Source organism: Onychomys torridus, chromosome 14 (genome assembly GCF_903995425.1).
Source record: "Onychomys torridus chromosome 14, mOncTor1.1, whole genome shotgun sequence".
Lineage (NCBI taxonomy): Eukaryota > Metazoa > Chordata > Mammalia > Rodentia > Cricetidae > Onychomys > Onychomys torridus.
This window is the reverse complement of record NC_050456.1, coordinates 41,039,957-41,067,893: the sequence shown is the minus strand read 5'-3', so window position 1 is coordinate 41,067,893 and position 27,937 is coordinate 41,039,957. Positions and strand designations below refer to the sequence as shown.

The 27,937-nt window shown below is 40.3% G+C and overlaps 1 protein-coding gene across 1 annotated transcript in view; it reads right to left on the bottom strand.

Moving 5' to 3' along the window:
• Lrrc9 (leucine rich repeat containing 9) overlaps window positions 1-27,937 on the bottom strand; it is an 87,088-nt gene that overhangs the window by 35,198 nt on the left and 23,953 nt on the right. The window contains exons 11-20 of the mRNA XM_036205631.1: window positions 25,426-25,602; window positions 24,974-25,103; window positions 19,181-19,313; window positions 16,226-16,348; window positions 14,805-14,920; window positions 11,386-11,598; window positions 6,580-6,699; window positions 4,633-4,824; window positions 3,233-3,358; window positions 23-157 (exon numbers count right to left, since the gene is read on the bottom strand). Coding sequence (XP_036061524.1) covers window positions 23-157; window positions 3,233-3,358; window positions 4,633-4,824; window positions 6,580-6,699; window positions 11,386-11,598; window positions 14,805-14,920; window positions 16,226-16,348; window positions 19,181-19,313; window positions 24,974-25,103; window positions 25,426-25,602 — 1,465 coding nt within the window. The remainder of the gene's footprint in view (window positions 1-22; window positions 158-3,232; window positions 3,359-4,632; window positions 4,825-6,579; window positions 6,700-11,385; window positions 11,599-14,804; window positions 14,921-16,225; window positions 16,349-19,180; window positions 19,314-24,973; window positions 25,104-25,425; window positions 25,603-27,937) is intronic.

The window sequence follows — 27,937 nt, the reverse complement described above, 5'->3', positions numbered from 1 at the left end:
GTTTAGTAGAATGAGCTGTTACCTTCGAGTACCAGTTCCCAGTCAGATGAAAATGTGGTCCTAACTTGTAAATCTGTGTCAGAATTTTGGCAGAAGGCCATATACTAAGCATCCGAGGTCTTTCCTCCTTAGAACTAGAGTTCTGTAAGAGAGTTAACTAATAAAATAGAAAATATGATTAGTAAAAGTAATAGCACACTGATGTTCATTTATACATAGCTAAGAAGTTTTGTTTCCCAGGAAAGATGAATAGCCTAATAAACGATTTTAAATCATTTCCTATCTCTTATTCTCCAAATCCATGTAAGTTTTAACTTTCAATTTTTCTTGTTTTGCAAATGTTGAGGCATTCTAAGATAACACACAACTTCAAGAATGCTTATACTCCACAACCCATATGATGACCTCAAGACCTCAAGGCCTTACGATCTAGAACAGTACCGCTGTCAGGCAAGCTCCTATGGTCCCATCCCAAGCCCCTTTGCACCTGTCCCTATGGCAACATTTTTGTCTACCATTCACTTGCTTTCTTCTCTCTAGTCTTGTTTGTGTCCATCACAACATGTCATTATACCTTACAGTGTTTGAACTACTTGGAAACCAACAGTACGTTTTCTGCTACACTGCTCCTTCTCAACATTAGGAGATTTATACTTCACCATTTAGCTGGAGTTCATTGGTAGTCAGTAGCATGTAAGCTCCCTCTTTGTGACTCTTTCTCTCTCTCTTCCTCAATCTCATTTCCAGACAAGGTCTCATGTAGCCCAGGCTGTCCTTGAACTTTCTATGTAGTTTAGGATGACCTTGAACTTCTGATTCACCTGCCTTCACCTGCCTCCACCTCCCGAGTGCTGGAGATATTGATGTGCACACCATGCCTGGTTTATGCAATGCTGAGGATTGAACCCAAGGCTTTTTTGCATGCTAGGCAAGCACTTCAATACTAACTGAGCTACATCTCTTGCCTTGTGTAGTATTCTCTTAATGACTCTGCTGACTGTGAATACTGATGTTTTGTCCCAAGCTTTTGTTATTAAGAACACTACCATGGTGGCTATCCTTGTGCCCTTGTGCATAGCTCCTCTACAAATACAAGGGTTTCTTCAGAGAATATGATCCCAAGCAAAATTGCTGGGATATAGAAGTGTGTGTGTGTGTGTGTGTGTGTGTGTGTGTGTGTGAGTGAGAGAGAGAGAGAGAGAGAGAGAGAGAGAGAGAGAGAGAGAGAGAGAGACAGAGAGAGAGACAGAGAGACAGAGAGAGTCAGAGAAAGAGAAAAAAGAGAGACAGAGACAGAGAGACAGAGAAGATAGACAGAGACAGAGGCAGGAAGTGAAGAGAGGTGTGGGGAGTCAAACAATTTTTCTAAAGTGATTGTAACAATTATAATTACTATTTCATATTCTGGCTGAAACTTACAATTTTCACCAATCTGTAAGATTAAGGATAATTGACTGATTACTGTGGTTTGAACTTCATTTTTTAATTCTAATGTGGTAAAGAATCTTTTTTTTTTCTAAATTAACTGACTGTTCTGATATCCTATCTAGTAAAATGCCTTTTCAAACCCCTTCCTCCCCACACCCCACTTAGTTGGTCGTTTTTTCTGTACATACTCTGGATATTGATAGAGAGACTATATTTTGACACTTGGGTTATACATTTCCTTCCCTGTCATATTACCTATTTTTTCTTCCCTATAGTATCCTTTAAGGAAAGGCTGTGCCAGTTTTATTGTAGACAAACTCTATCTTTCATGGTTATGCCTGTTGCTTCCTTCCTTGTGAATAATTTCTTAAGCCATGGTCACAAGAACAAATCACAAGTACATTTTCTTCTAAACCATTCTTGGTTTTGCCTTTGGCAGTGGAGTTTTAATGTGCTTGCCCTAACACTTTCTACTGAGCAGCCAAGTTGGTCTGCAAAGGTGCATCTGTTGTCTGTCAAGCTCTCCCAGAGGTTTGGGTTTCTATTGGGTCTATATCCAAGCTGTTGATCTGTCTTTGAATTTGGTGCCAATATCACACCTTAAAATTTTTTAGTGGTCTTTGATTTCTATTGGGACAAATCTAAGTCTTTCTCAATACATTAATTATAATTTTATCAATAAAAGTTCTCTTCCCTTCATTTTGAGTGGATCCCGAACTAACTGTTGTGTTGTTAAGAAATTAACATTCAAGTTTTCCACAAAAATTAAGGCAAAAGAACTAGCATCTTTTTTTTTTTTTTTTTCCTTTTTTTTTTTCTGGAGCTGAGGACCGAACCCAGGGCCTTGCACTTGCTAGGCAAGGGCTCCACCACTGAGCTAAATCCCCAACCTCAGAGCTAGCATCTTTTTTGAGTGTTGAGGATCAAGTCCAGGGCCTAACCCGAGCTGAGTAAATGCTTTGTCACTAATCTACAAGCCCAACACCCAGAGCTCAGGATACTTTATCCATATAGTATAGGTATTTCTTTCTCCACAGGCTAACAGCCTAGATTTTTTTCAGCCAGTTACACATAATACTGGTACTAAGCAGATACTGCACTAACTACTTTCTCAAAGCCTTCTAAGCTTACTGAATATACAAAAACTGCTATTTTTGTACAGGCTCTAAAAAGTTCATGAGACTAGAAAATAGATGCCATGGAGATATTGGGGGGAAGGGGGAGGGGAGTGGCATTTGGGGCTGTTCCAAGGTAACATTTATTTGGAGAGGTATGGTGGGGGTACATTGAAGTGGAAACATCGTCAAGTGATAAGCTCTCTATATGTTGATTTTTATTAATGTTAGGAGAGAATGTCAAACTTAATGAAAGAAAATAAGCACAAAAAGTATTTGTAGGGGTAGTTGTCTGTGCTCCAACCCCGAAGTAGTAGGCAGCAGGTAACTGCCCAGGGCAGAGACAGGGACCCCTTAAGACCTGACATGCCTACGTGCTCGCTCTCTTGGCTACCTCATGATCCTGGATGATGGATGCTGGACTGCAGACCAAGTCCGAGTTCTCCAGAGAACCATGTTGGACTGAGCCTCACCTCCCCTGGATCCCATAAATGACTCCTTTGCTTGCTGTAAATTTTCCCAAAATAAACCTGACTATCGGATAAACTATGTGGAATTGCCTCATTAATTTCCACTAGAAGTATTATTTGTGGGTTCCACCTAATGCAAGAATTGCCTCATTAATTTCCACTAGAAGTATTATTTGTGGGTTCCACCTAACGCAAGGAATAGTAACCTACTACTCCAACCTGAGTAATCTTTGCTCCATTAATGAACTTCAGAGCTGCTCTGGTTTCTTCTTCAGAGATGAGGAGTCCATCTAAGTGCGTAAGAGTCTTCAGTCTGCCAATAACACTCAGCCTCAATGTGGTTGGCTTGGGAAAAAAAAATATCAAAAAGTTAATTTAGATAAAATATCATGTGTATTAATGCATGGGAGAGTAGTTCTTCCTTCCTTTCCATATAATTGAGAACTGTACATCTCTCTTCTTACTATATACTTATAAAATTTAGACTTAATTTAATTCTTTAAATAATAGTTGGAATTAAATTATGTAAGGATAAACGTGTTTGATTTTTCGGGTGTGAGTCTACCACTCTGGGAGAGAGGTGCAGGAGCTGTTGCAAAGTGTCTGTGGTGAAAAGGATGATGGGAACCACGGTGGTGATTCCTGCTTATGAAGCAGGGCAGTAAGCCAGGGAGCTCCGTGCTGGATTCGGCATGGATCTCCTGCCTTTGATGCCCAACTTGACTACAGAGAGACAGTGACCATTCAAGAAGTCTGCTTTGGCCAAAGAAAAAACATTGTTCATTTTTACTTAGCTTAAAAGAAGAATTTCAATGATATAAATTTAGTAATATAGTCCATTTAATGGAATTGGTCATTTTGCTAGTACTTTTAAAATAATAAACATAGCCTTACGAATGTCATTTAGTTATTTATTCTTGAGATGGGGTCTCACTACAGAACATAGGCTAGCCTTGAACTCACAATTCTGCTTCTGCTTCTCAAGTGCAGTGTCTGGCTCTATGTATATTTTAGAAGCAACGAAGATATTTAAAATTATAAATTTGGGTTCATTTAAAATACTCGGAGATAACCTTAAATGTATACCATGAACAATAATAAAATAATGTTCAAATGTTCTTTCTATAACAGAATATGATTTTATAATCCCAGTTTAATAGGGGACATGATTGCTGCATTTAAAAGAGAATAAATAATGAAAATTGCAAAGTAAACTTATATGTTTGCCATCCAGGGTTTAGGGCACATTGTAAAACGCTGTTCCCTTCTTAACAGTGTGCTTCTCTCACTGTATCATATTCTCCTCGGCTCCTGTCCTGTGTGTCATCACAAAAGCATTCTAGCACTCTGACACAGGAATTCTCTAGAAGTTTGCAAATGGCTATGACGTCAATCACTCTTAGAGCAATAATGCATTCCAACTGTCACAGGTTACAAGATACCTGGCATGACATCACATTCGATTCATTCGTCACCACCCCAAACTCACTTATGAAGGACTTTAAAGGAAACACAAGACACAGGCGTGGCTTGCCTATGTCTGGCTGCCGTTGGCCAGCAAGGCAGAGGAACGGCTCTGAACGAGAGCATCGGCTTCCCTGACGGTGTCTGCCACGTACCTTCTGCCAGGGGTTGTGCTGAATGTCAAGGGTGAGCAGGCTCGTGGTGTGCTTGCACAACACGTTGATCTCCTCGCTAGTCTTCTTCAGCTGGTTCCAGCTCAAGTCCAAATGCTTCAGTTTCATCAGGCCTCTGAATCCCTCCAGAGTGATCACGTGGTTATGGCTGGCGTCCAGATACTCAAGGTTGTACTGCGGCACATACAGAGAGGAGTCTGTATTCACCAAGGGCTTTTCTCCACTTCTTTTAACACATCCCATGCTTTCTTCTAATGCTCACGGAAACCTACACAAGAGTCACTCTGTCATAGCGTAACAATACTCTAGGTCATTCCAGTAATTCTTTCTCAGCTCAGGCTTTCCTCTTGTAACATGAAAAGATCCCAGGGCAGATTAGAAACTTGGAGGAAGACAGGGATTGTAGGCGAATTATTCAGTTAGATTATGGCTTTGACAATGGTGGGTTACTAGCAAACACACACTCAAAGCCAATCCTTCTCGGAGGCTACAGCTTAGGTTTCCCATCTCTCTGAACACAGAACTGCAGGGTCTTTCTGCACAAGAGGGCAGGCAAATGGTGACTTGCAGGACAAGTGGTTACCCACAATAAAATACGTCTTTACACCCAGACTTCTGGTTATGGTTTTGAAACAGCTTCATTCACAGAGTACATCCTTGGAGACAGAAATGCAATTTTATTCTATATGTTTCTTTCTTTCTTTCTTTTTTGTTTGTTTGTTTTTTTGAGGTGCACATGTCTCTAAAGCTGGGCCTCATGGTATAGGCCCATGATCCCTGCTTCTTAAGAGGCAAAGCAAGAGGATAAGAAGTTCGAGGCCTGTCTGCTCTACAGAGAGAACTCAAGGCTAGTGTGAGACACTGGTTGAGAACCTATCTGAAATAAAAAGGTGGGGCAGTGCTAGCATGTTTACGTAGCATGCACAAGGCCCTACTTTGAGTCCCCATCGGCACAGTTAAAAATCACACAGTTTTAAATAATTTCTCAATAATAAAACGAACACATTATTTATTGAAAATTTGGAAAAATAAAAGATAAATGACAGGAAGAAAACTGGAAAGCATTTGTAAGTCTATTGCTAGGAAGAAGTGAGAGCTGTTTTTGTTATCTTCACATATTTACTTTCCTATCATTTTGTCCAAAATGATTTTTCATAGCTGCATGTCATAGTGTTTAGTGTGTTGATATTTCTAAGAGTCTTGCACATTACACTAGGCTGTTCCATTTCTAGTTGCTCACAACACAACAGACAGTGCCAAGAAGGACACTAACTGCTGTGCTGTGAGCTCTTAGAGCCAAAATTTCTCCAGGTAAACAATGGGGAATGTTACAGGATCCGAAGGAAATCTTTAAAAGGGACCTGAAAGGTATGATGCAAAGATACAGTCTTTACATGGTGGTGATAACACGTTTTCTGCTATTCCAGACTGTGCACTGCCTCTGAAGTCAATGATTAGAAATCAGATAACTGGCTGCCAACAATAAAATATGCCTTTCCTAAGATGACAAAGCCAAACTATCACGGGAGCAATGTGCACTTGGGTGGCTGCATTCCCGGGGCCAAGTGCAGGGAGAGGATCTAGGCAGAGGGATCTAGGAAGCTGCACAGGTGCCTTTGGCCCCAGGTAGCAACTCCCCTCTCTTTCTATGAGGGCTGCTTATGAGCAAGCTCTCCTTTAGGAGAACTCTAAGTCGCACATCTGCATGGTTTATTTTAATGTATCTTAATTTTATTTGTAGTAAATAATAAGGCCACCTAACTAACACAGTGACCACCTGTGCTGTACATTAGATTCCCCAAAACATGTTTGTCTTATAATTGAAAATTTCTCCCCTTTTACCTACATTTCCTCTCCCCCAGGTCCAGACCATCATCCTGCCTCTAAGCATTTGATTTTGCATTTGCATTTCAAAAGAGCAGCTCTTACCAAATGGTATACATCATCTAAGCAAGTAAATTCGTTAAAGCTAATATTCAGTTTTCGAAGTCCGGTTAACTTGGAAAGATCTCTCAGTTTACTCAAGCTATTCCCGTGTAGATTCAGATTCTGAAGCAAAATAAAATGTAAATTAAAAAACAAAATATGTTACTTTCTGCAACACAATCTAGGTGTTAATATCTAACATATTTAGAATAATTATCACTTCTTGGCCTTTTGGCTAAGATAAAGTGTAGAATAATTAAATCATGTACAATAATGCAAAATGAGAACACAGTTGTTTTGAATAACAGCCAGAGAATGCTAATACCGTAAATAAGTATGTTGTGTGATGTTGAAAGTTAAAAATAGTTTATAACAACATCAATGGGCCTGGTAGGTGATTAACATGACTTCCTACTTGGTCTAAGTCTGTTAATAATTGGCAAAAATTATTTTTAGTGAATAAATATTTTTGATTAAGGTATTTATTAGAAAAGATCTGCTTCTCAGGTTAGCCAGTGAACTCCTGATTTAAGACATCAGGCAGAAAACCTCACAGGAAAGAGATGACAGGGTGCACCCTGGCTAAGCCACTGGACCAAGGAAGAAATTCTGAGAGTCTTGAAACAGTGGGACAGAATGTCAAAGAAGGAGATGACAGGCCACCTAAGACCAAGCCTACACCAGAAGGAGGCCCAGATGTTCTCTGCACATCTCAACCTCAGATACACAAAATGAACATTACTGCAGTTTTATATTTAGAAGTTCTCATGACGCATACATAGTTCTCTGTCTTCAAAACTTCCTGTTATGAATAGTATCAAGTGAAGAGGTATTTTTGGGTAGACCACAAAGTTAAAAAAATGGCACAAGGAAATGTACTGTACAATGAACCGATTACAGTAGGCACACGTGGCATTGTGGGATAAATTCGGATGTGTCATGGTTATGCACTGCATGTCCTCTCAGGAAGAAACAACTCAAATTCTAATAGTGTTCAAAAATTGGCTAAATCTATAAGAAAGGCTAAGTTGTGCAGAAGATTCTGAAAATCAATGACAGTTGGTACTTCACATTTAATACATCTCAAATGAAATTCATCTTCTCCACAAGGCTGTCTGGCTTAAGAGTTTCACTATCTATTGATTACCCTTCCCTTCTTTTCCATATACATTTGACTATAGAAATATTTTTCAAGCCAGCTGTCTATTTTTTTACCCATACCAGTGCTTTGTACTGACTGATTCCTCTTTGGACCACAGCTACAGTTCCTACTGGATCTTTATACCACAAGTCTGACTGTGCCGTTAAGACCACCCACAAGCTACCAAAGTTAGGATCTTTAGAAGTGAGATTCTGTTCCTTGAATTATGAAAACATTTGAATTTGGCTTTCAAAACCTATCCTATAATGTGGCTCCAATCTCCTAAATTTCCTGCCTTGGCTTCACACATCTTCCTTGAATTCCAACACATGCATCCATCTTGCACCATCACAACCCTGTACTTGAGTTAGACTGAAGTTGTCAGTGTTCCTGCAAGATATTAGTATCTTTCAAAACCATGTTCCTATAAGACAGAGTCTTTTCTCTGTTTGGCAGCTATAAACAAGTAGATTTTTTTATATCCTTAAAAAATCCATATAAAACTCATCTCTATAAAGCTTGTCCAGGATTCCCATCTTCTTTCATTATTTATATATCTATTCACTAAATGAAACTGATGTTGTTGAGGTGAGGAGAGTAGTTTATTCATTGTCAGTACTGTCCGGGTTAGCTTTTGTCAACTTGACACAGGCTAGAGTCATCTGGAAAGATCGACCTTGGTGGGGAAAATGCCTCCATCAGATGGGCTACAGGCAAGTCTATGAAGCATTGTCTTGATTGATTATTGATGTGGGTGGATCCATCTCACTTCTAGGCCAGGGGAGGCCACTCTGGGTTGGTGGTTCTGGGTGGTATAAGAAAGCAAGCTAAGCAAGCCATGAAAGCAAGCCTATATGCAGCATGCCTCCATGGCTTCTGCATCAGCTCCTGCCTCCAGGTTCCTGCCGTGACTTCCTTCACGATGGACGGTAAAGCTTAAGTGGAAATATATGCCTCCCTCCCCAAGTTGCTTTTGGTCAGTTGTTTGTCAAAACAATAGAAGTCTAATTAGAACAGGCAACTAACAGTTAATTCGCTGCCTTTGATATAGCTAATTCTGAACAAATTACAGGTGGAATAAAATGAACTTAGGAGTCAAGTTTACAACTAACAACTCTATTTTTAACACTTGATTGTCTATAAGAGAATATAAAATTCAGTGTCATAAGATACAGGGGTATATTTTTATTTTATTTTTGTAAATTTTGTTTTCTGATGCCATAATAAAACTAGTGTTTAAAAGGAAAATGAGAAATGCACTCTGAATTTCTCTTATCATACTAAGACACACACACACACACACACACACACACACACACACACACAGGACAGAGAAGTAAAAATGTCTATGTATTCCTACAATGATAGTGAGGACTTCCTAGCAGGTCTAGAAATCCCTGATTTTTGTGCAGTGTAGTTGAATCTGAAGTGAAAAAATCTAGCTGTTTAAGTGTCTACTAAGTGTGAAGAAATCCCCAGCAGGCCAAGTGCCATGAAATCTTATTTGCTCCTATTTTTATTTTTACTCACAACACTCACTTTTTGTGGATGTTTTCCTGGTTTTTATTTAATCCCTTTAAGTTTAGAGAAACACATGCTGCCAGGCTCAGTCTAATCAAGTACATTCATCTTTTAGAGACTTTTCATTACTAAACTTTATCATAAAAGTTTCTCGTTCTTATGTGGAAATCTCAGCATTGTAGTTCAAATTATTTTTCTCAACCCATTAACCGAGAAGACCATTTCTGTAATTATCATTCTGTACTTTGACAGCTCAAGAGACGATGAGGCCATGAAGCCCCCATCAGTAATGACAATGAACTAAGACAGACTTAACCTCATCTAGACTTAAATATCCAGTGGATGGTGGCAGCCCAGTTCCATGAACACTCTGAAAGCTGTGTTTACCGAAATTAGTAATTTAGGACATAGTCTTAGAACTGTCACATTCTCTTATTTTCAACTTTGCACTCCGTCCCTTTAGGATTTTCTTCTTGAACCATGAATCTAGAAATGTGGCACTGGAGTCATGCAATTAAGTTCAAAGATCAAAATCATTTCTGTGTCTTTACCTGTATTTCAGCTCCCATGGTATCTACAGTGAGATACTGCAATGTGGGAAAAAACCTGGTTTCTCAAAGTGCATCCATTTACTACTTCTGCAGGTTCAAACAAGCACCCCAGTGTCTCTGGTTTGTGTGTGTGTGTGTGTGTGTGTGTGTGTGTGTGTGTATGTGTGTGTATGCACAGACAAGCATTTTGAACTAATAACTAAAGACCATCTAGTGTGTGCCACGTACTGTACTGGGTATTGCTGGAGTTGATGACAGTCCATGGGGTTATTATGGGTAATTTAAGAAGAAGCCACCTGCCCTTTCCTCAAGATACCTTTGTGTCTAACTTTTAATTTTTTTTAAAGATAACACTGGGTTCATAAGAAATTGTGTCAACAGCTTTAACTTGGCCAAGTTAAAGACTTTGGGACCGTTTTAGAGTAATGGCAAAACATTTGAGGATTTTAAGTAGGAGTATCTGAGATGGGAGGGAACTAACAAGATCAGATTGACGTTTTGAGAAGATTACACAAGGTTGAATGAAGCAGGCATTGGGGCAGGGCTTTGTTGCACCTCCAAGAACCTCCCTCCTAGTGATTTTTGAAATAAGATACCATGCCTATTTGATCTATCCAACCCACTTAGTTATTTATATGTATATGTGTGTGCCATGGCACACATGTGGCGGTCAGAGGACATCTTGCAGAAGGTTTATTCTTCTACATGTGGTTCTGGAGTTCTGACACAGGTCATCAGGTTTGGTGGCAAGCACCTTACCGGCTGAGCCACCTTTCCTGCCCTGAATTTTATTTAGTGATATGTTGACTAGCAGACCACAAGGAGAATGGTAATTCCTGGAGTTCAGAATTAGCATGATAGAGTTTAGAAGGCCTGGTTAGAAGGCCGTGACTTTAGAGTAGGTCAGAGATGGTAGTAGTTTGGAAATCATGGTAGCAGCACATCTGAAACTGGTAAGTCTCAAAGTCAGAAACACAGGAAGGTTACCATCTCAAGTAGAGTCAACTCAATGTACATATGTCACTTTAATCAGTAGCTCAAATTCTGCTGACACATATATAAAGACAAAGCTTTCCTGTACCCACTGATTAATACCAGACATTGATTGGAAACTTTTTGTTTTGTTGATCATTCAGAATAAAAGCACTGGATGCCTGGAAAACCACCAATGTGGCTACTGAACATCCAACAGGTGGCTAGGCTGAATTAAGACATGGTATTGATAGAAAATATACTCCAAAATTAAGACTTAATACTAATATGTCTCCTTAATAAATTTTAATAATGATGGCATGTTGAAATATTTTATATATTTGGGTTAAATAAAATGTATCATTAAAATGAGTTTTGCCTTAACAAAATTGTGACAAAGTCATTGGAGAACTTAAAATGACACATGTGGTTCTCACTTGGTCACTACTGGAGAACTACACACAAGGTCTAGTCTACACACAAGGAGGGGCTGGGCACTTTTCAATCAAATTATACGATTCCTGGCAACAGGAGATAGTAACCTAGTAACTTTAGACTCCATAAACTAGATCCAAACTTCAAATTCAAGTTTCTTTTTTCCAATTTTATTCTCATAATACTCACCACAATATGGCTGTAAACGTTAGTCTTAGCAAGGGAAATTATCGTCTTATCGTCCAAACTAATGAGTTTTGGCCGGGGTTTAATCTTGGGCTCCATCTTCATAACCTCATCATCAAATTTCAAATCCTGCGAGAATACTAATCCTTCAGAATATTTTTTGCCTTCTTCTAGAATAACAGTGTTTAATGTAGAAAATAAAGAGTGAACTTTGACCTAAAAAATATTTCAAATGTTGAAAAATTCAGTTGCTTATTTGTTACTTTAAAAACCAAACAGGCTATATAGAAAAGAATTGACTTTTGCAGTTATACAGTAATATCCAGGATAATAAAAATCTCGTTATAATATATATAAGCATAGCTCAAGATTATGAGCTAAGCATGGATGTGTCTATTCTCACTCATAAAGATTTCTTAAAACAGAGGATAAATTTAAAAATATTTTATGACAAAGAACACAAACAAGGGCTGAGAAATGATCAGACATGAAGCAGAAGGGATTGACGTGGCAGATAAGAGCAGAAATGCAGCTTCTTAGCAGAAACATGCGGAAGATAACATTGAAGAAATGGAGTGTTTGGAATTAATAGGTAAAGCAGGAAACTACCCTCTGTAGTTACTGGGTAAGAAATTACAGTAAGAACTGTGAATGAGCAAGTAAGAACTGCATGAACAAATGGACCTGACCCTAGAAGAACACACAATAATTAACCAAAGTGTATTTTTTAAACCGAGGAGAATACGGAATCTATAATAAAATAAGACACTATACAAAAGAACAGGATAAATACTACAATAAATACATAAACAACCACTAAAATAAAAATACTTAGTAAATACTAAGAAGCCAAGTGAATATAACAACAGATTAAATTGTCAGCTTGGAAGCCAGTACTGAGGAAATATTTCAGAGCAAAGAATTAAGAGGTGCAATATGAGAGAAAAACAGAAAGTCACCTCCACATCTTTTAAACACCAGTTCAGAGGCCCTCCCCCAGTGAGGATTTCAGAAGACTTAACAGAGAACTGAAAAGAAGAAATAATCAAAGGAACTAAGAGAAGACAACTTCTCAGAAGTAAAGATGAAACTCAGTTATCACAGAGCTCTTCAAGGGGTGACCAGGCAAGCATAATGCCTTGCTGGCATCGTTGACCTGGGCTACCCTTCTCTTGGCTTCTTCACTATGTGAGTTAATGAAAGACTGCTTATTATTTGTCCGTGGTTCTTGACTGGTAGAATCCCCTTGTGAGAACAGTAAAAAATATATATATATATATATATATATATATATATATATATATATATATATATAAAATGCCCAGAATATATAGAGAGGAAAATATAAGAGCATACTCAAATGAGTGAAGTAAGCCATCATTTTTCTAGACAAGAAGATAAATGATTCAAAATAATTAATTCAGGGCTAGAGAAGAACACTTGCTGTGCTGGCACACGGACCTGAGTTACAATCCCCAGCACCCATGTAAAAGCTGAGCATGGCTATGTGTGCCTGGAACTCCAGCACCGGGAGGCTGAGGCTGGGCTACCCCCAGAGCTTGCTAGCTAGCCTGCCTAGCCCAAGTGCTGAGTGAGCTTCTGTCAGTGAGAGATCCTATCTCAAAGTAGCAAGGTGGATTTAATAGAAGAAAACACCTGACGATGTCCTGCGCTAGCCTCCATATACACACACACTCATGTATGTACAATACACACACATCTATCATACAACCAACACACACACACACACACACACACACACACACACACACTTCATCCTAAATGAAGCTTCAGACTTAATACAATTTCAATCAAATCTTAAAACAGAACTGATAAACTGAGAGTTTGGGAAAAATGGTCAAGAATTTTTTTAAAAGATGTTTTTAACAGAAACTGCTGAGCTGATTCTAATTTTTCTTAGGAAATAAAATATTCAAGAATAGGTAAGAAAAGTTCTTAAAAGATGGGGCAAGAAATTTATCCTATCCTATATTAAAACACATTATCAAGGTTATATTTAACCAAAACAAATGTCTTCAGAGTCCAAAGTTAGATAAATCAATCAATGAACAGAACAGAGATTGAACATGGATTCCTTAAATTTTAAAATAGTTATAATGAGAGAAAATATTTCAAAACATAGCAAAAAGGACAATGAGTAGATAGTATCCATTAATATTTAAGAAAACAAATGGATTAATCCTTCAAATCACACAATGCAAGGTAATTTCTAGGTAATATTTGAAAAGCTGAAAGTTTTAAAATAAGCTAAATAAGCACTAAAGGAAAAACATATTTGTTATAAGACTTTTGAAAAAGATACAAAATTAAGAATCCACACAGGGGAAGATTAAGAGAACCGAAATTTGAGAAATTCACAAATTACAAACTAAAATGTTAATTTTTTGTTATAAGTAAAATTAAAAGACAACAGAAAATATTTGCACTATAAAGTATTAATATCCACAGTATAATTGTAAAAATCAGTATGAAAATAAGTTTCATAGAAGTGACCCAAGAATTTAACAGATGACTTGTAATATTGTGAATAACTTTAAGCATATGAAGTTTGAAATATTCTGCTTTTTGCTTAAGAAAAATGGAAAAAAGTTGATATTGTACCATGCTGGCAAGGATGCAAGAGAACAGGGTTTGCCACACATGTAAAATGATCAAACCTCTGTGGAGGAAATGGGGCAACGTCAAAATTTTAAATGTGCATATCTGCTGACTTTCCATTTTTTTCTCAATAGATCTCTCTTGCATAGGAACTTCTATAGTCATACACACACACACACACACACACACACACACACATATATACATATATATCCACTCAAATATTATTTTAAATAGTTAAAACTACATACAACTTATATTTGTTATCAACACAGGAGAATTTGAAACAGAGTTTTACTGGATAGTATACAGCCATAGGAAGAAGAAATTATACATCCATGTAACAACGTATGTTCACCATGTACTGTGAAAAGCAAGGCACAGAGCTTGATTCTACTAGCTAAGACTGTGTATTGTCATATATGTCAACAGAAAAGGACTGCAGACAAACCCACAGAACTGCTAGGTGGGTCAAGAAGAGGCATGAGGTTAAGATGGAGGTAGCTTCCCGTGTTTACTCTATAGGCATCCATGGGCTTTGGATCTTTCCCAGTGATATTACCGCTGTATAATACTCCTATAATATGCTCCCGTAACAAAAGCATTCAGGTGCCATAATGATATGCTTTGGAAATGCACTCCTTCACAGAACAGCCATTACACACACACACACACACACACACACACACACACACACAGCATGAATAAGCACATATGATACAAGCTCGGCATAACATTACTGTTCTGTTGTTCAACTCCCAGTTAAGGAATCCCTGCTTGTGAAAATGGACAACAATGCGTACCACTGTGAGATACTCAAATTCAACGATGTACTCTGGCAAAACAAGGTCATGGTCAAAGACAAACCACTTGTACTGCCGATAGCCACAATCGCAATGTCTTTGTCCCAGGATAGAATCTAGAGTAAAAACGAAAATCAAGCAAGACAAACATTCAAAATACAGTAAACCTTTTGACCCCAGGACAGGTGAAGGAGTAACAGCAAGGCCTTACTAACAATTTCCCACAGTCATAAAAACCCTCTGGTACCCCAACATGGATGTCAGAACCATTACAGCCCTTTCTCAAGAGCAGGGTTGATGTTTATGCTTATCATTTTACCAATGAATAAAGGACCATGGAGTTTTGATAAATATAGCACTCTAAGACCTTTATTAAAGGTTCCTATTTTAATCATCTGAAAACTAATACACACATGCATCTGTGTGTACACACACTCACACATGAAAACCCCGTCTCCACAGCTTCTGCAACTATAGATTCAGAAACTGCTGAGCAGAAAATATTTTTTTTTATAAGAATGTCTGTAGTGAACATGTACAGATTTTTTTTTCTTGTCATACTCCTGGAACAATAAACACAACCATGATTTACAGCCTTTCATTTGTACTGTATTGGGTATTAAAGCAATACTGAGATGGTATAATGTACCCAGGAAGACTGTAGGTGACATGCATACACTACACTATGCTGTGGATATCGCTCTGTATAAATAAAATGCTGTTTGGCCAGTGGCCAGGCAGGAAGTATAGGCAGGACAAGAGAGAAGAGAATTCTGGGAAGTGGAAGGCTGGGGGAGAGACACTGCCAGCCACTGCCGTGAGAAGCAACATGTAAAGACACCGGTAAGCCACAAGCCATGTGGCAAAGTATAGACTAACAGAAATGGGTTAATTTAAGATAGAAGAAGTAGATAACAAGAAGCCTGCCATGGCCACACAGTTTGTAAGCAATATAACTTTCTGTGTGTTTACTTGGTTGGTTCTGAGCGTCTATGGGCCTGGCGAGTGAGAGAGATTTGTCCTGACTGTGGGCCAGTCAGGAAAACTCCTAACTACAACACTATGTGATATGGGCTTGAAAATCAATGAGGATTGGTATCTATAGGTGGTGTGTGTGTGTGTGTGTGTGTGTGTGTGTGTGTGTGTGTGTGTGCAAACTCTAGAACTAATTCCTCAGATACTGAGAGTTGAGTGTAGGTATGTAAAAATAATTGAAATTGGTGAAATAAATCACACACACACCTCATTGATGTAACAGAAAAATCATTAATATCCAGAATAGGTTTTTGTAGAAAAGTTTATAGATAGGTCTTGTTAGGTAGAGGTTAGATCATTAGCTATGTTATAAACTATTGTGTTAAGTAGAGATGTTTTGTATTGAGAGGTATGAAACCACACATTTTTCTTCTTGACAGACATACCTAGCAAATGTCTCTGAGGCATGAACACTGAGTTAACCGTGGGGTAGTTGGCTTTACTGATGGGCTCCTGTTCACGAGCCTGAACACTCTGGCCAAGGAAAACCTTTGAAATGAGGATGGTGCCTAAATAGGAAAAAGTAGACAAAATTGAGCAAATATGACCTTAACAAATCTCCAATGTAATCTTTACTAACCTCGAGCATGACTTAACATCCTGTAAAGGCAGAGGTCATGGCTATCTTGCTTGCTACTATGTAGGACACAGCACAGAACTTGATTCAAAATAGGAGCTAAGGCGTATCTGTTAAAGAAAAGAACTGGTCACAAAAGGAGCATCACGACTCAGCTTTAAGTGCCGGGCATGGTGGCTCACACTTACAATCCTGGCACTTAGAAGGCAGAAACAGGACTCTTACAATTGTAGGCCAAGCTTAGCTACATACTGAATAGTTATATATAGGCCACTGGGCTATAGAATAAAAAAAAAAGTCCAAATAAACAAATAAAACTATAAAGAAACTAGAATGAACACAATGATTTAGCAGTGCCTCTGGTGTGTGTGTGTGTGTGTGTGTGTGTGTGTGTGTGTACGTGCGTGTGTGTGCGTGCGTGTGCGTGCGTGTGTGTTCTCTCCTTCTATCATGCAGGTTCCAGGGATTGAACTCAGGTACCTGCTGAGACATCTTGTTTTCTCCTGTTCCTGAGACCTAATGGGTATTAAATACATATCTACTGAATGGAAAGACATTTCTTTTCTCATAGATTCTTGCAATTTGCTGAATACTAAGGACTTCTATGAGTCAACAAAGCTGAAAAAATAATTTCTAATTGTTTCATAGAAACTGCCTATAAATAAATGATTATTTTTCAATATTTTATCCTTATTTATGTGTATATGTATGTGTCTGAGTGTGGGTTGTGTACATGAGTGCAGTGTCTGTTCCAGAAGAGGGTTTTGGATTCCCTGCAACTTGAGTTATAAGGTGGTTCTGAACCACTCACTGTGGATGCTGGAACTGAACTCTGGTCCTCTGGAAGAGCAGCCAGTGCTCTTATCCACTCAGCCATCTCTCCAGCCCTGTTTCTTTTTAATTTCACCATATACAAGATACAAAATGTAAATCAGGAGAACCTGCTTTAGAAAATGCATTTTTGGAAGGATTAAGTAACTAGGAAAGATGAGGTTTTTCTAATAATGGGAATGGAAAAGAATGGTTTAAAAGTGTCAGAGTTTTTCAAGGAAGGAGTTCTTGATTTCATGATCAGCTGGAGTTTCTGGTGCTATTTAACTACATGAAGGGCTGGAAATCAGGCACACTTTACAGTTGGCCAGGAAGCATCCCCGAGGAACTGTGGGCTGGATCCTGGAACGCTAGCCTCAAAGACTCAGTAAGTTCATGAGTGCTGCTAGGCCAGGGCTTAAACCTGTGGCTTGAGGTGTGCCGGGCCAGGCAGGCACTCTACTACCATGCCACAGCTCCAACCACAGCGGGTCTCCTGACTGAGCACAAACCAAAGTTCTGCCTATCCAATGCTCAGGCAGTTTGGTGATTGAGAGAGAAAAGAAATAGGTGCCCTTAATCCCTAGCCTGATTATCTATTCTCTTTATTGTATGCATCAATACTTCATATTTATACTTATTATGGCAACTGTAACTTTCTATTTGATTACATGACTATTGGTATTTGTAGGCATGACATAGCAACTGGTTTAGACAAACCAAGCAGTGCCTAGCATACAATAAACACTAAATTAGTTCATATGGAACTAAGGATAAATGGTGGAAGGTGGGGCAAGAGAAGGTTTGATAATGTGGCATTTTCTCCCAACCTGGAAAAAAAACCTTTCAGAGGCGTCTTGCAAGTTGGTTCTTGTACTTACCCTGTGTTGTTGGAATTGAGCAGCGTGGCTGTATCTGGGATAGACACCAGAATGAACAGTTGTTTTCTAGAAGTACTTTGACCATGAAGGATCAGTGTGGTAACCAGTAAAGAATCTTTGTGGAAAACAGTGATTGTTTTCTGTGATTTGTAGAATTATTTTACTGAAGGGGCATTGCAGCCTCTGTATGGCTAAAAAGACACTCTGATACACCTGAGGCTTTTGGATTATTGTGTATTGCAAATGATACATAATAAAGGACTAAAGTCACAAGGGCATGTGATGCCTTTAGTGAGACATATAGATTAGATTAGGGACCCTGCTATGGGAAATACTTTACCCAAAAAACAACTTCATGTAATAATCAATAAATATGCTTTTGTATGGTTGTTCAGGGTTCAGTCCATTAGAAAGGCTGGACCTTCCTGTCACATAGGCTTAAGATTTCATCTCGGAGTGACTTCTTTCTTCAACTGACCCATGCTACACAGAACACCCCGACAATGCTGCCATCTACTTAAGTGCCAGGATAGCATTTAGTAACTGAATACATTAGCACGCAGCTTGCCTTCTAGAGAACAATGTCTAGTCCACATGCCTCCCAGCCTGTCTCCTGCCGACAGCAAGTCAATCAGGTTTTCTTACCACCTTAGAGTGATGACTCAGATCAGGAGAGTCCAACCTTCCTCACTACTTCATCTGATTATTTCACACACAAGCCAATTCTTTTCTCTTTCTTGTAAAGGTAGTGTGTGTAAAGAAATGTACGTACAGACCTCTGGGTTCATTCTTATGACGCAACATAGCATGAACAAACACAGACGCTGAAAAGCATGTGTAAGTTGGATGAAATATCTGAGTAACAAAGACTTTCTTCTTCCTAAGGCTGATACACAATGAACACTGAGTGTTAGCTGACAGTGCCGTTAACAGGATAGAAACAGGGCACTATATTGTGAGAATGACATAAAACAATTTGGACAGACTCTCTTGGCTAACACCGAGAACGAAGACAATTTGGAAGAGTCTGAGGAAGCAGGGGCTAGCGACTTCAGAAGCACTGTCTGTATTACCGTATCTGAAGAGGTCACAATCTGCCAGACTTCTCATCTCCTCCTTACACTTCTGCTGGAGGAACTCAATTCGGGGGCCCTCACACATACTGAGGCTGTTCACAAGGGTAACGGCTTCGTTTCTGAGAGGGGGCTGTAAAGGGGAAAACAAATCTGAGGACTTTTTTTTTTTTTTTTAACAAAACTGACAACATTCCTACTTCAATGCAGATGGCTTCTCATTTTATGTTTCTGTGTCTGCCAAAGCAATCTGCAGAGAAACAGATAACCTCCAGGTGCAGCTTCATTATGCAAAACCATTTAAATATTCAAAATTCACATGCAAACAGGTCTACAAAGAAGTGATAAGGAACAAAATTTGCTTCCAGGAAGCCAGCCAGAGTCAAGAGCAGCCACAGTACCATGTGGTGCAGGGCTCAACAGCTTTCAACATGGACTTGTGGAAAACTCTTATTAACTTCAGAAAGAAGACCCCATGGAGGTGGGGGCCTCCATCAGCGAAGGATCCCGTTCATCTCCGTGTATGCCATACAGTCGACAAGATTTTCCAGAAACAAAACGTTTCTAATTGTGCACGAACATCAGCTTTTGTGTGACAAACTTCACTTCTTCCAAATTGTATCAGGAATAATTACAGACCACGCTAAAGAGTAAACAGATCACTGTTTTGAGTAAGAAAATTAGAGCGGTAAGCGATTATGTGAGTATCCAAAGATGCGTGCAGAAATTGGCAAAGCCATGACTTGAACTCAGATCTACTTGTCCTTGTCACAACCTCAGAGTTTTAAATTTATCATTAGTTTTTGAGTAACAGCCAAAATTATTTAGAATTATGTCTTTTCTGAAACATCACACACACACACACACACACACACACACACACAGAGAGAGAGAGAGAGAGAGAGAGAGAGAGAGAGAGAGAGGTTTCTTTTTTCTTTTTTTCTAATTGAAACAAAGCTACCTAAAGAAGTTCTTTAAAAAACCAAGCACTTAAAGCGTCATTCCGGGGACTACAAATTGCACACTTGAGCAAATGATCTTCTCACCCTGCGGTGAACATGGATACGTGCTTCGGTGCACAGCATTGGGAAGCTTCACTATAACCTTGGCTCTCAGGAGACAGGGAGAAGACAGGAACTATGAACAGGAACTAAAAATAGAAGACATCTCAAGATACATCAAACAAGGTACCCTTCTTAAATGAGTAAAAAGCAACAGAGGAATGGTGGCTTGGGCTTTAAGACAGAAGGGAATCCAAAGAGAAATTTAAAGGGAAATTATTGAAGAGCAGAAAATGTACTAAGGTACATACATACACAGGAGAGATGACCTTGGTCCACTCATTCAGTACAATTTTATTGAGAGCTTGGTCTATAAACATAGACCTTGCCCTTACACACTAGCAGAGAAAGGTTTACAAATGATGACATCGCAGCACATTGAAAGTTCTGGAGAAACAAGTGATCGCTACTCAACGAACCCAGTTCTTAGCAATTTGGAGGGTTAGCTAGAGTTTTCCATTCCTGCTCTTTAACCCGCAGCACAGGGTGGTTCAAAGATAAGATGCTCCCTTTAAAAGCAGGGAGGAACTTCATCCTATCTAGCCTGCTGCATGTGGACCAAGAGCCAAACGATTTTATTCTTAAACTTGTCAAGCAGTTGTACTTATTCTAGAAACCATGCACAACATAGAAAGCAATGAAATAAAAAGTAGGAAACTGGTTTCTTTGAAAACTAAGTGGAAAATTGAGTGAAATTTGTTGTATGAGTTTTGTTTGTGTTCTGACAAATAAAGATGCCTGGAGATCAGAGAAGCAGAGTAACAGCCACTAGAGACTTCTTACCTCTATGAATCCTCAGACCGAATTGGGGGAGATCCTGTCTCCACCTCCTGATTGTGCTGTGATTAAAGGTGTGAGCCTCCCAAGTGCTGAGAACAAAGTCATGAGCCTCCCAAGTGCTGGGATCAAAAGTGTGAGCCTCCCAGGTGCTTTATTTGTCAGAACACAAACAAAATATGACACAACAGAAAATCGGTGAAGGTTAGTAGTTTTAAACTGCTGCCAAAAATGTTTGGGCAAAGCCAAGCCTAAGTTAGTGGGAACCAAAAAGTCTCCTACAAGCTAGGTAGCTCTGGGGCTGAAGATGATGTTTAAGAACTTAAGGACCATCCAAAGTAGAATGAGATGTGGTTATGGCCAGGGCCAAGACTACTAAGAGGGATGATTTCATTGTCCAAGATTTATGCCCTACACACAGGGCTGACAAGTGTATGTAAATCTACATTTGAAGTTCAAGGATTTGTTGAGTTGTATACAGTTTGCCATCTCTCCCCCACTTACTTGGGACCAAACCTATTTGCCTCCCGATGGAACTGTAATCCCAGGATTCCTTTTATTTTTTGTTTTGAGACAAGGTCTCAGGTAGTTGTCCAAGTGGCCTTGGACTTGCTCTGAAACCTAGGCATGTCTTGAAATTGCAATCCTCCTGTCTCAGACTTGCAGGCAGCTGGAATGAGAGGCTTGGTTGTTCTTTTTTTGTCTAGTTCTTCATTTTAATTGACTTAAAAAAATTTAACTGCAAACTAGGAAAGAGTGTTCCAACTGTTTGAGAATCAGCAAAAGCTACAGAGAGAAAAACACCCTCAGCTGAGTCTTGAAAGATGAGAAGGTTGGCCCAGGAAATGAGGATTCATTATTTTACCAGAGAAAAAATTGGTGCTGAGTTAGGAGACTCTCAAGCACAGCCCACACTTCATTTGGCCATCTGCTGTATCTGGTAACAGGAACATAGACTGAAGCCAGGTTCTTCTTCTCTGCTCCAGCCCTCTAATGTATAAAACACAAGCAACCAAAGACATGCTTCTTGTCCAAACTACTTATCAGAGCCTGTCTCCTGATGCAGAACCCAAGCACTTATCTCTATTCACTGGGTGCCATTGTGGCATAGACATCTAGCTCATCTGGTTTTTTGGGTGCTTCACAATGGCTGTGCTCTCATTTCCCAGATCTTCTCAAGGTGAGTAACTGATTTGGAGAGAGAAGATTGTAAACTTTAACCTCATAGTATTCCCGTGTGTAGAGGCAAGGAACGAAAAGAAAATGATGGCGGAACAGCCGAGTGTGAGAAGGATGAGTCTGGAGAGATGGCTCAGTGGTTAAGAGAAATTGCCAGTCTTCTGGGGAACCTGGGTTTGGTTCCTAACACCCACATTCCAGATCAAAACTGCCTGTAACTTCAACCCCTGAGGGCACCTGAATGCACATACACACACTTAAGTTAGAAGGACAGAAAAAGTGTAGTATGAGTGTCTTAGTTACTATCACTGTGATGAAACACCATGACCAAAATCAACTTCCACTTCCACATCACTCTTCATCACCAAAAGAAGTCAGGACAGGAACTCAAGCAGGGACAGGAACCTAGAACAGGAGCTGATGCAGAGGCCACGGAGGTGTGCTACTTACTGGTTTGCTCCCCATGGCTTTTCTCAGTCTACTTTCTAATAGAACCCAGGACCACCGGCCCAGGGATGGCACTACTCACAATGGGCTGGACCCTCCTCCATCAATCACTAGTTAAGAAAATGCCCTACAGGCTTGCCTATAGCCCCATCTTATGGCAGTATTTTCTTAATTGAGGTTCCTACCTTTCTGCTGACGTTAGCTTGTGTCAAGTTGACATAAAACTAGCCAGCACAATCATGGATGCCAAAAGAGGGCTTGAAAAAGGACCCAGAAGGAGGAACTGATGTGTCTTATGGTCCAGATGATAATGGTAAAATATCAGAAACTATCTACGTTCTAAGCAGTAATCCAATGACTTTTCATATAAACCTTAATAACACAGTTTGTTGACTTAGGATATCCAAAATAGTGTCATTTCAACACATAATCAACCCAAGAAATGAGAGCCATTTTTTCATACTAGGAAAGCTGGTGTTGAAACTTTCGGCACGTGGGTTTAGACTAGCCTTGCTTCCACTGCTCAGCATTCATAGGAAGATGGGGGTTGCCCCAGTTAGCAGAACAGCACAGACAGCTATCTGGAGAGTTAAAGGAGACAGTTTGTCTCTCAGGAGAGGCAGGGGATTAACCACTCAGCACAGTGTTTGGAGGGCAGTGAGCACATGGAGGGTATGAGCATCCGCACCCCACCTTCTGTGCCCATGATAGCTCAGAGTTTCCTGGAGTGAATGTGAGCATTCACTCTGCCTTCTAAAACCTTAAATTCTTCACTTCCTTCTTATTTCCTTTCAAGAAGTCACCATGAGGACACTCACTAACCTGCCAGAATCACTTCCTCTTGCGGCCTGGGCTGTCACAGTTGTTCTCTAAGTCAGTGGCCTGCCATCTGTTCCTACTTCCTCTAATCCATTCCCCAGAGTTCTCTCCAACCCCTGTGTGTGTGTGTGTGTGTGTGTGTGTGTGTGTGTGTGTGTGTGTGTGTGTGTTCTGTATGTGGAGGACATAGGCTGACAATAGAGGTATCCCCCTATCACTCTTGACATTATTTTTTGAGGCAGGATCTGTCTTACTTGCCAACTTGCCTAGACTGGAGGCCAGCAAGCTCCTGGAACTCTCTTGTTTTCCAGAGCTGGGTTGACAGGCATTTGCCACCATGCCCAGGGTTTACTCAGGTGAAGGAGGTAGAATTCAGAACCTTGCAAAGCAAAGACTTTACCAGTTGAACTGTCTTCCCAATTCCAGAATACATTTTTTTGGTCATTCTTTTTTATTATGGTAAAATACACACAAGATAAAACTGACCAGAGAATACAGTGTCATTGGTTATTTACATTATTGTGATGCCATCATCCCCATCCATGGCCAAAACTCATTCCTTAACTCGACCTGAAACTCTGTACATAATAAATAGTAAGTCTTTGTCCCTCACCTACCCCAGGACCTAGCGATATCTATTCTTTATTTTATCTCTGCCTTTGCGTAGTGTAGTACTTAAACAATACTTTTCCCTTGGCTTATTTCACTTAACATGGTGATTTCAAAGTTCTTCTATGTTGTATGGATTCATATCGCAGAATCTCATCTCTTTTCATATCTCTCTTTATAATTTACTGTAAATTAATGGCAGTTTTTATCTAATCTCTCACCCAGCACTGCATAGACTAGGTATGGTGGTGCATGCCTTTCACTCCAGCACTTGGAAAGTGGAGATGGAGAGATCAGGAGTTCAAAGTCATCTGTGGCTACACAGTGAAAAAAGACGTAGGCAGAGGCAGGTGACATGGTAGGTCGGGAAAGGAGTGACGTCAGGGTTCAAACACAGCAGTGTCCACGCTGTGAGGTGGGTTGGAAGCAGTGCCCTGTAGCAGTGGGCTACAGCAGCCTCATCCGGGCAGTGCAGGGAAGTGGGCTGGGTGTGTTGGAGCTCAGGGGCTCAGTGATGAGGACAGAAAAGTAGAAAGGGAAGAAACAGTGGCAGGAAAAGGAAAAAGAAACCTAGATGGCAATTAAAAAGCACAAAGTCAGCAAATGGGATGCTTTCAACATGGAGAGTTTACAGTGGTATTGGAGGTTCCTAATAGTTTTAGAGCCAATTAAATAAGGAGATTTCAAAGTCACCAGTAAAAGTAAGACTCCAAGAAGAATGAAGTCAAGTCAGGCAAACAAAGCCATGGTGGACTTCCTGTGCTGTCCTTCTCTGTGCCTGTCTACCATGTCACCAAGCTTCCAGCAAAACAGGAGCAGAAGCGTGTTATCACCAGGGACGCAGGGATGGGGAGACACGCTGGAAGGGTGGCAGACCATGGGCTCTAGCAAGATTACTCACAGTGTCGGACACTACCTTGCTTGTCTCACTCTCCTGGAATCCCTTTTCAAGGATTTGCAGCAGGTGCTTCTTCTTCACTGTTACTTCAGGATCAAAAACATAAAACAGACACTCCAGCATCTTCCGATAGCTCCTCAGAACAATGGAGACAGAAAGAGGTAAGTTAACTGTACACCCATGGTGAGTCTCCTGTTTGCAATAGGTAGTCCAGTCATTTAAACCTCCACCGCCCCTACCCCACTCTCAAAAATCAGGCCCAGTGTGGACAAATCATGAAGCTGTCTGAGCCATGGACGACTCGGAACCAGAACAAATTTACTAGCTGGGTGTGTTTTTCTTACGGTTAACTTTTAAAACAGGCTATTCATGGTCTCTCCCCCCACCACCACCCCCAAACAAAACAGATCAAAGGCAGGCTCTTTACAGCCACTGGTTACAGAAACGATTCTTACTCCAAATCATGCATGTCTTCATGATCCAAACACTTTTGGAATTTCTCTTCAAATTTCAGTCTCAGCATACGGTTGTTAACTTTAATGACGCGGTTGACTTTCACCCCTGTGATACCATATGCTCTGAAGTCCCAGGTACAGAATCGTGAGAGAATTAGTTCATAGCAGGAATTAAACCTGTGTGGGGATACAAACACACACACATGCATGCAACAGAAGACGCTGAAGGACACAGAGCACGTGTAATAAGAGCTACAGCTCCTATTTTGTGATTGTTTTGCTAAACATACTTCATCAGATCATAACTGTATTTTTGTTCCAATTGGCATATTTAACCAATAAAAGGTGCTAAAACTTGAAACACAGTAAGATGTTTCTTTTATTATCTATTATCTGGTTCTTCCACTTCAAGGCTATGGTGACCGAATGCTCTTTCCTTCCTAAGTTTGTTTGATTGCCTTCGGCATGACCTTATTTTCCTGGCTGCCTTCCTACCGCATATGCCTGTCACTTCCCCCCTGGCTCCCTGAAATGATTCTTTCTTAAAATTTTCATTTACTTTTCATTTTTAATGGTGCTGAGGACTGAACCTAGGACCTTCTGTAAGTAGGAAAGCCTTTTGCCACTGAGCTACATGCCTCCAACAGACTTGGAAAGGTTGCATTTCCCCGGGAACCAGAATGTGGCCCTCTTGTTTCCAGTCTTCTTAGGTGATTTCATTGGCATGTAGTGATATGCAAATATTCATTCTACCCAGACCTGAATACCCAGCTCTGAATACCCAGATCTGAATATCTGACAGTTTTCTAAAATGCCCGCTAGAGAATGTGAAGCCTTTCAACGCTGACTTACTCAGCATCCGGCCCCATCCTGCATTTAAAACCACAGAAGTGACTCTCCACTCTCCCTCATTCCCCTCATCTCATTCTTCAGCAGCCTGCCATCACATCTAAAATGCATGCTGAACCAGATCCCAGGTCATCAACACTGCCGGTGCTGTCCTTGTTGGAATCATCATCTCTGTGTCTATTACAAGAGCCTCCTAATTAAGTTAGGACACATGAGTGAGAGAGGGCAGTGTCTCTGCTTTCTCTCCTAAGGCCTATATTTCAAAGGGAGTGGATATACATTAACTATATAGAACCATAAATATAGCAGATTCTAAACTGATGAAGACTTGGAAGAGAAGCCGTGGGTGAGGAGTGCACAGGGTGTCTTTCTGAACTCTTAGGGAAGATCTTCCAGGAAGACATGCCATCTGAGAACCAGAGATTCGGCAGCTTTGTGACTTCAAGAACAAGGAAGGCTCCACTGAGGACTGGTCGGCTCTCTGCTGCCCTCATCTGGCCATTCGCATAAAATTACAATTTTGTCTCAAAATTGTACAGAATGGAGATTAAGATGAGATTTCAAAACAGGAAGCAAGTAACCCTATATGGGATACGTTTACCTCATAATCATTTGGATGTGTCTGAGAGCTAAAGCCACAGAGGGATGCTTCCTGATGGGTGGTTTGTGAGCCCAATAGCTGAACTCCTAGCTTAGAGAACCCCACTTTCTCACCACTAAAGGCTTAATCTGCATAGGCTGGGGCCGCCGGCCACTGTTCTAAAGTCAAAAAACTGAACTTGCCAAGTCTAGCTAATCCTGTGGGAGCACTGGTGGTTCAGTGGCAGAATCCTGCCTCCAAATCTAGTAGAGCAGACAGATGGGCATAGTGTCACGGTCTAGCACAATGTTTGCCCTGAGTTCAAAGGTCCCACTAAGTATCCACATTAACATCTAGGGCGAGAAACCCACTGGCCCTTCCTATAAAGGAACCGTTTGCTGGATCTATGTTCTTCAAGTCTCCTCTAAATAATATGTCAGGAATTGCCCAGACTCTCAGTAGTTCATTTCCTATACTCCAAAAGGAGCTAGTGCTCCAGGCATTGCAGAGACGTTTCTTATTATTCAGTGGGCATCTTAGCAGAGGACCAGCATTCTCAAGAATGGTGGCAGCGATGGACAGACTATCAACCTTCTAGATCAGTTCCTCAGAAATGTATGAACCAGAAACAGACAGAAAGCCTCATGAAGTAGAATCCTCTCACAGATCATATGTGTGTGCGTGCGTGCATGTGGTGTGTGTGTGTGTGTGCAAGTATGTGTGTGTAGCAAAGATAAAGCGAGGTTGAAGGACCCAAAGGCATTCAATTTGGGTGAAGGGAGCCCATGGCCTTGCTCCCAAAACAATGAGGCACATAGATCAGCCACAAAGAGTGACAATAGTTAAGAGATAGTTAACACTCCACCTCAGACGAAAGGTATAAAGGGAATCTGGAAACTCACAGGCAAGGACTTTCATTTGGTTTTGTCTCTAATGAGGTGCTTTCTGAGTAAAAGCCAGCTAGCAAGGGTCATTTTACAGAATGCCCAGGAGCTTTCCTGGTTGGCCAACACCGCATCACAGGGCAGACGCCATGCTGGGTTTTGTGGTCCAGGCAGGATGCTGTGAGAACCGGTGTGCAGG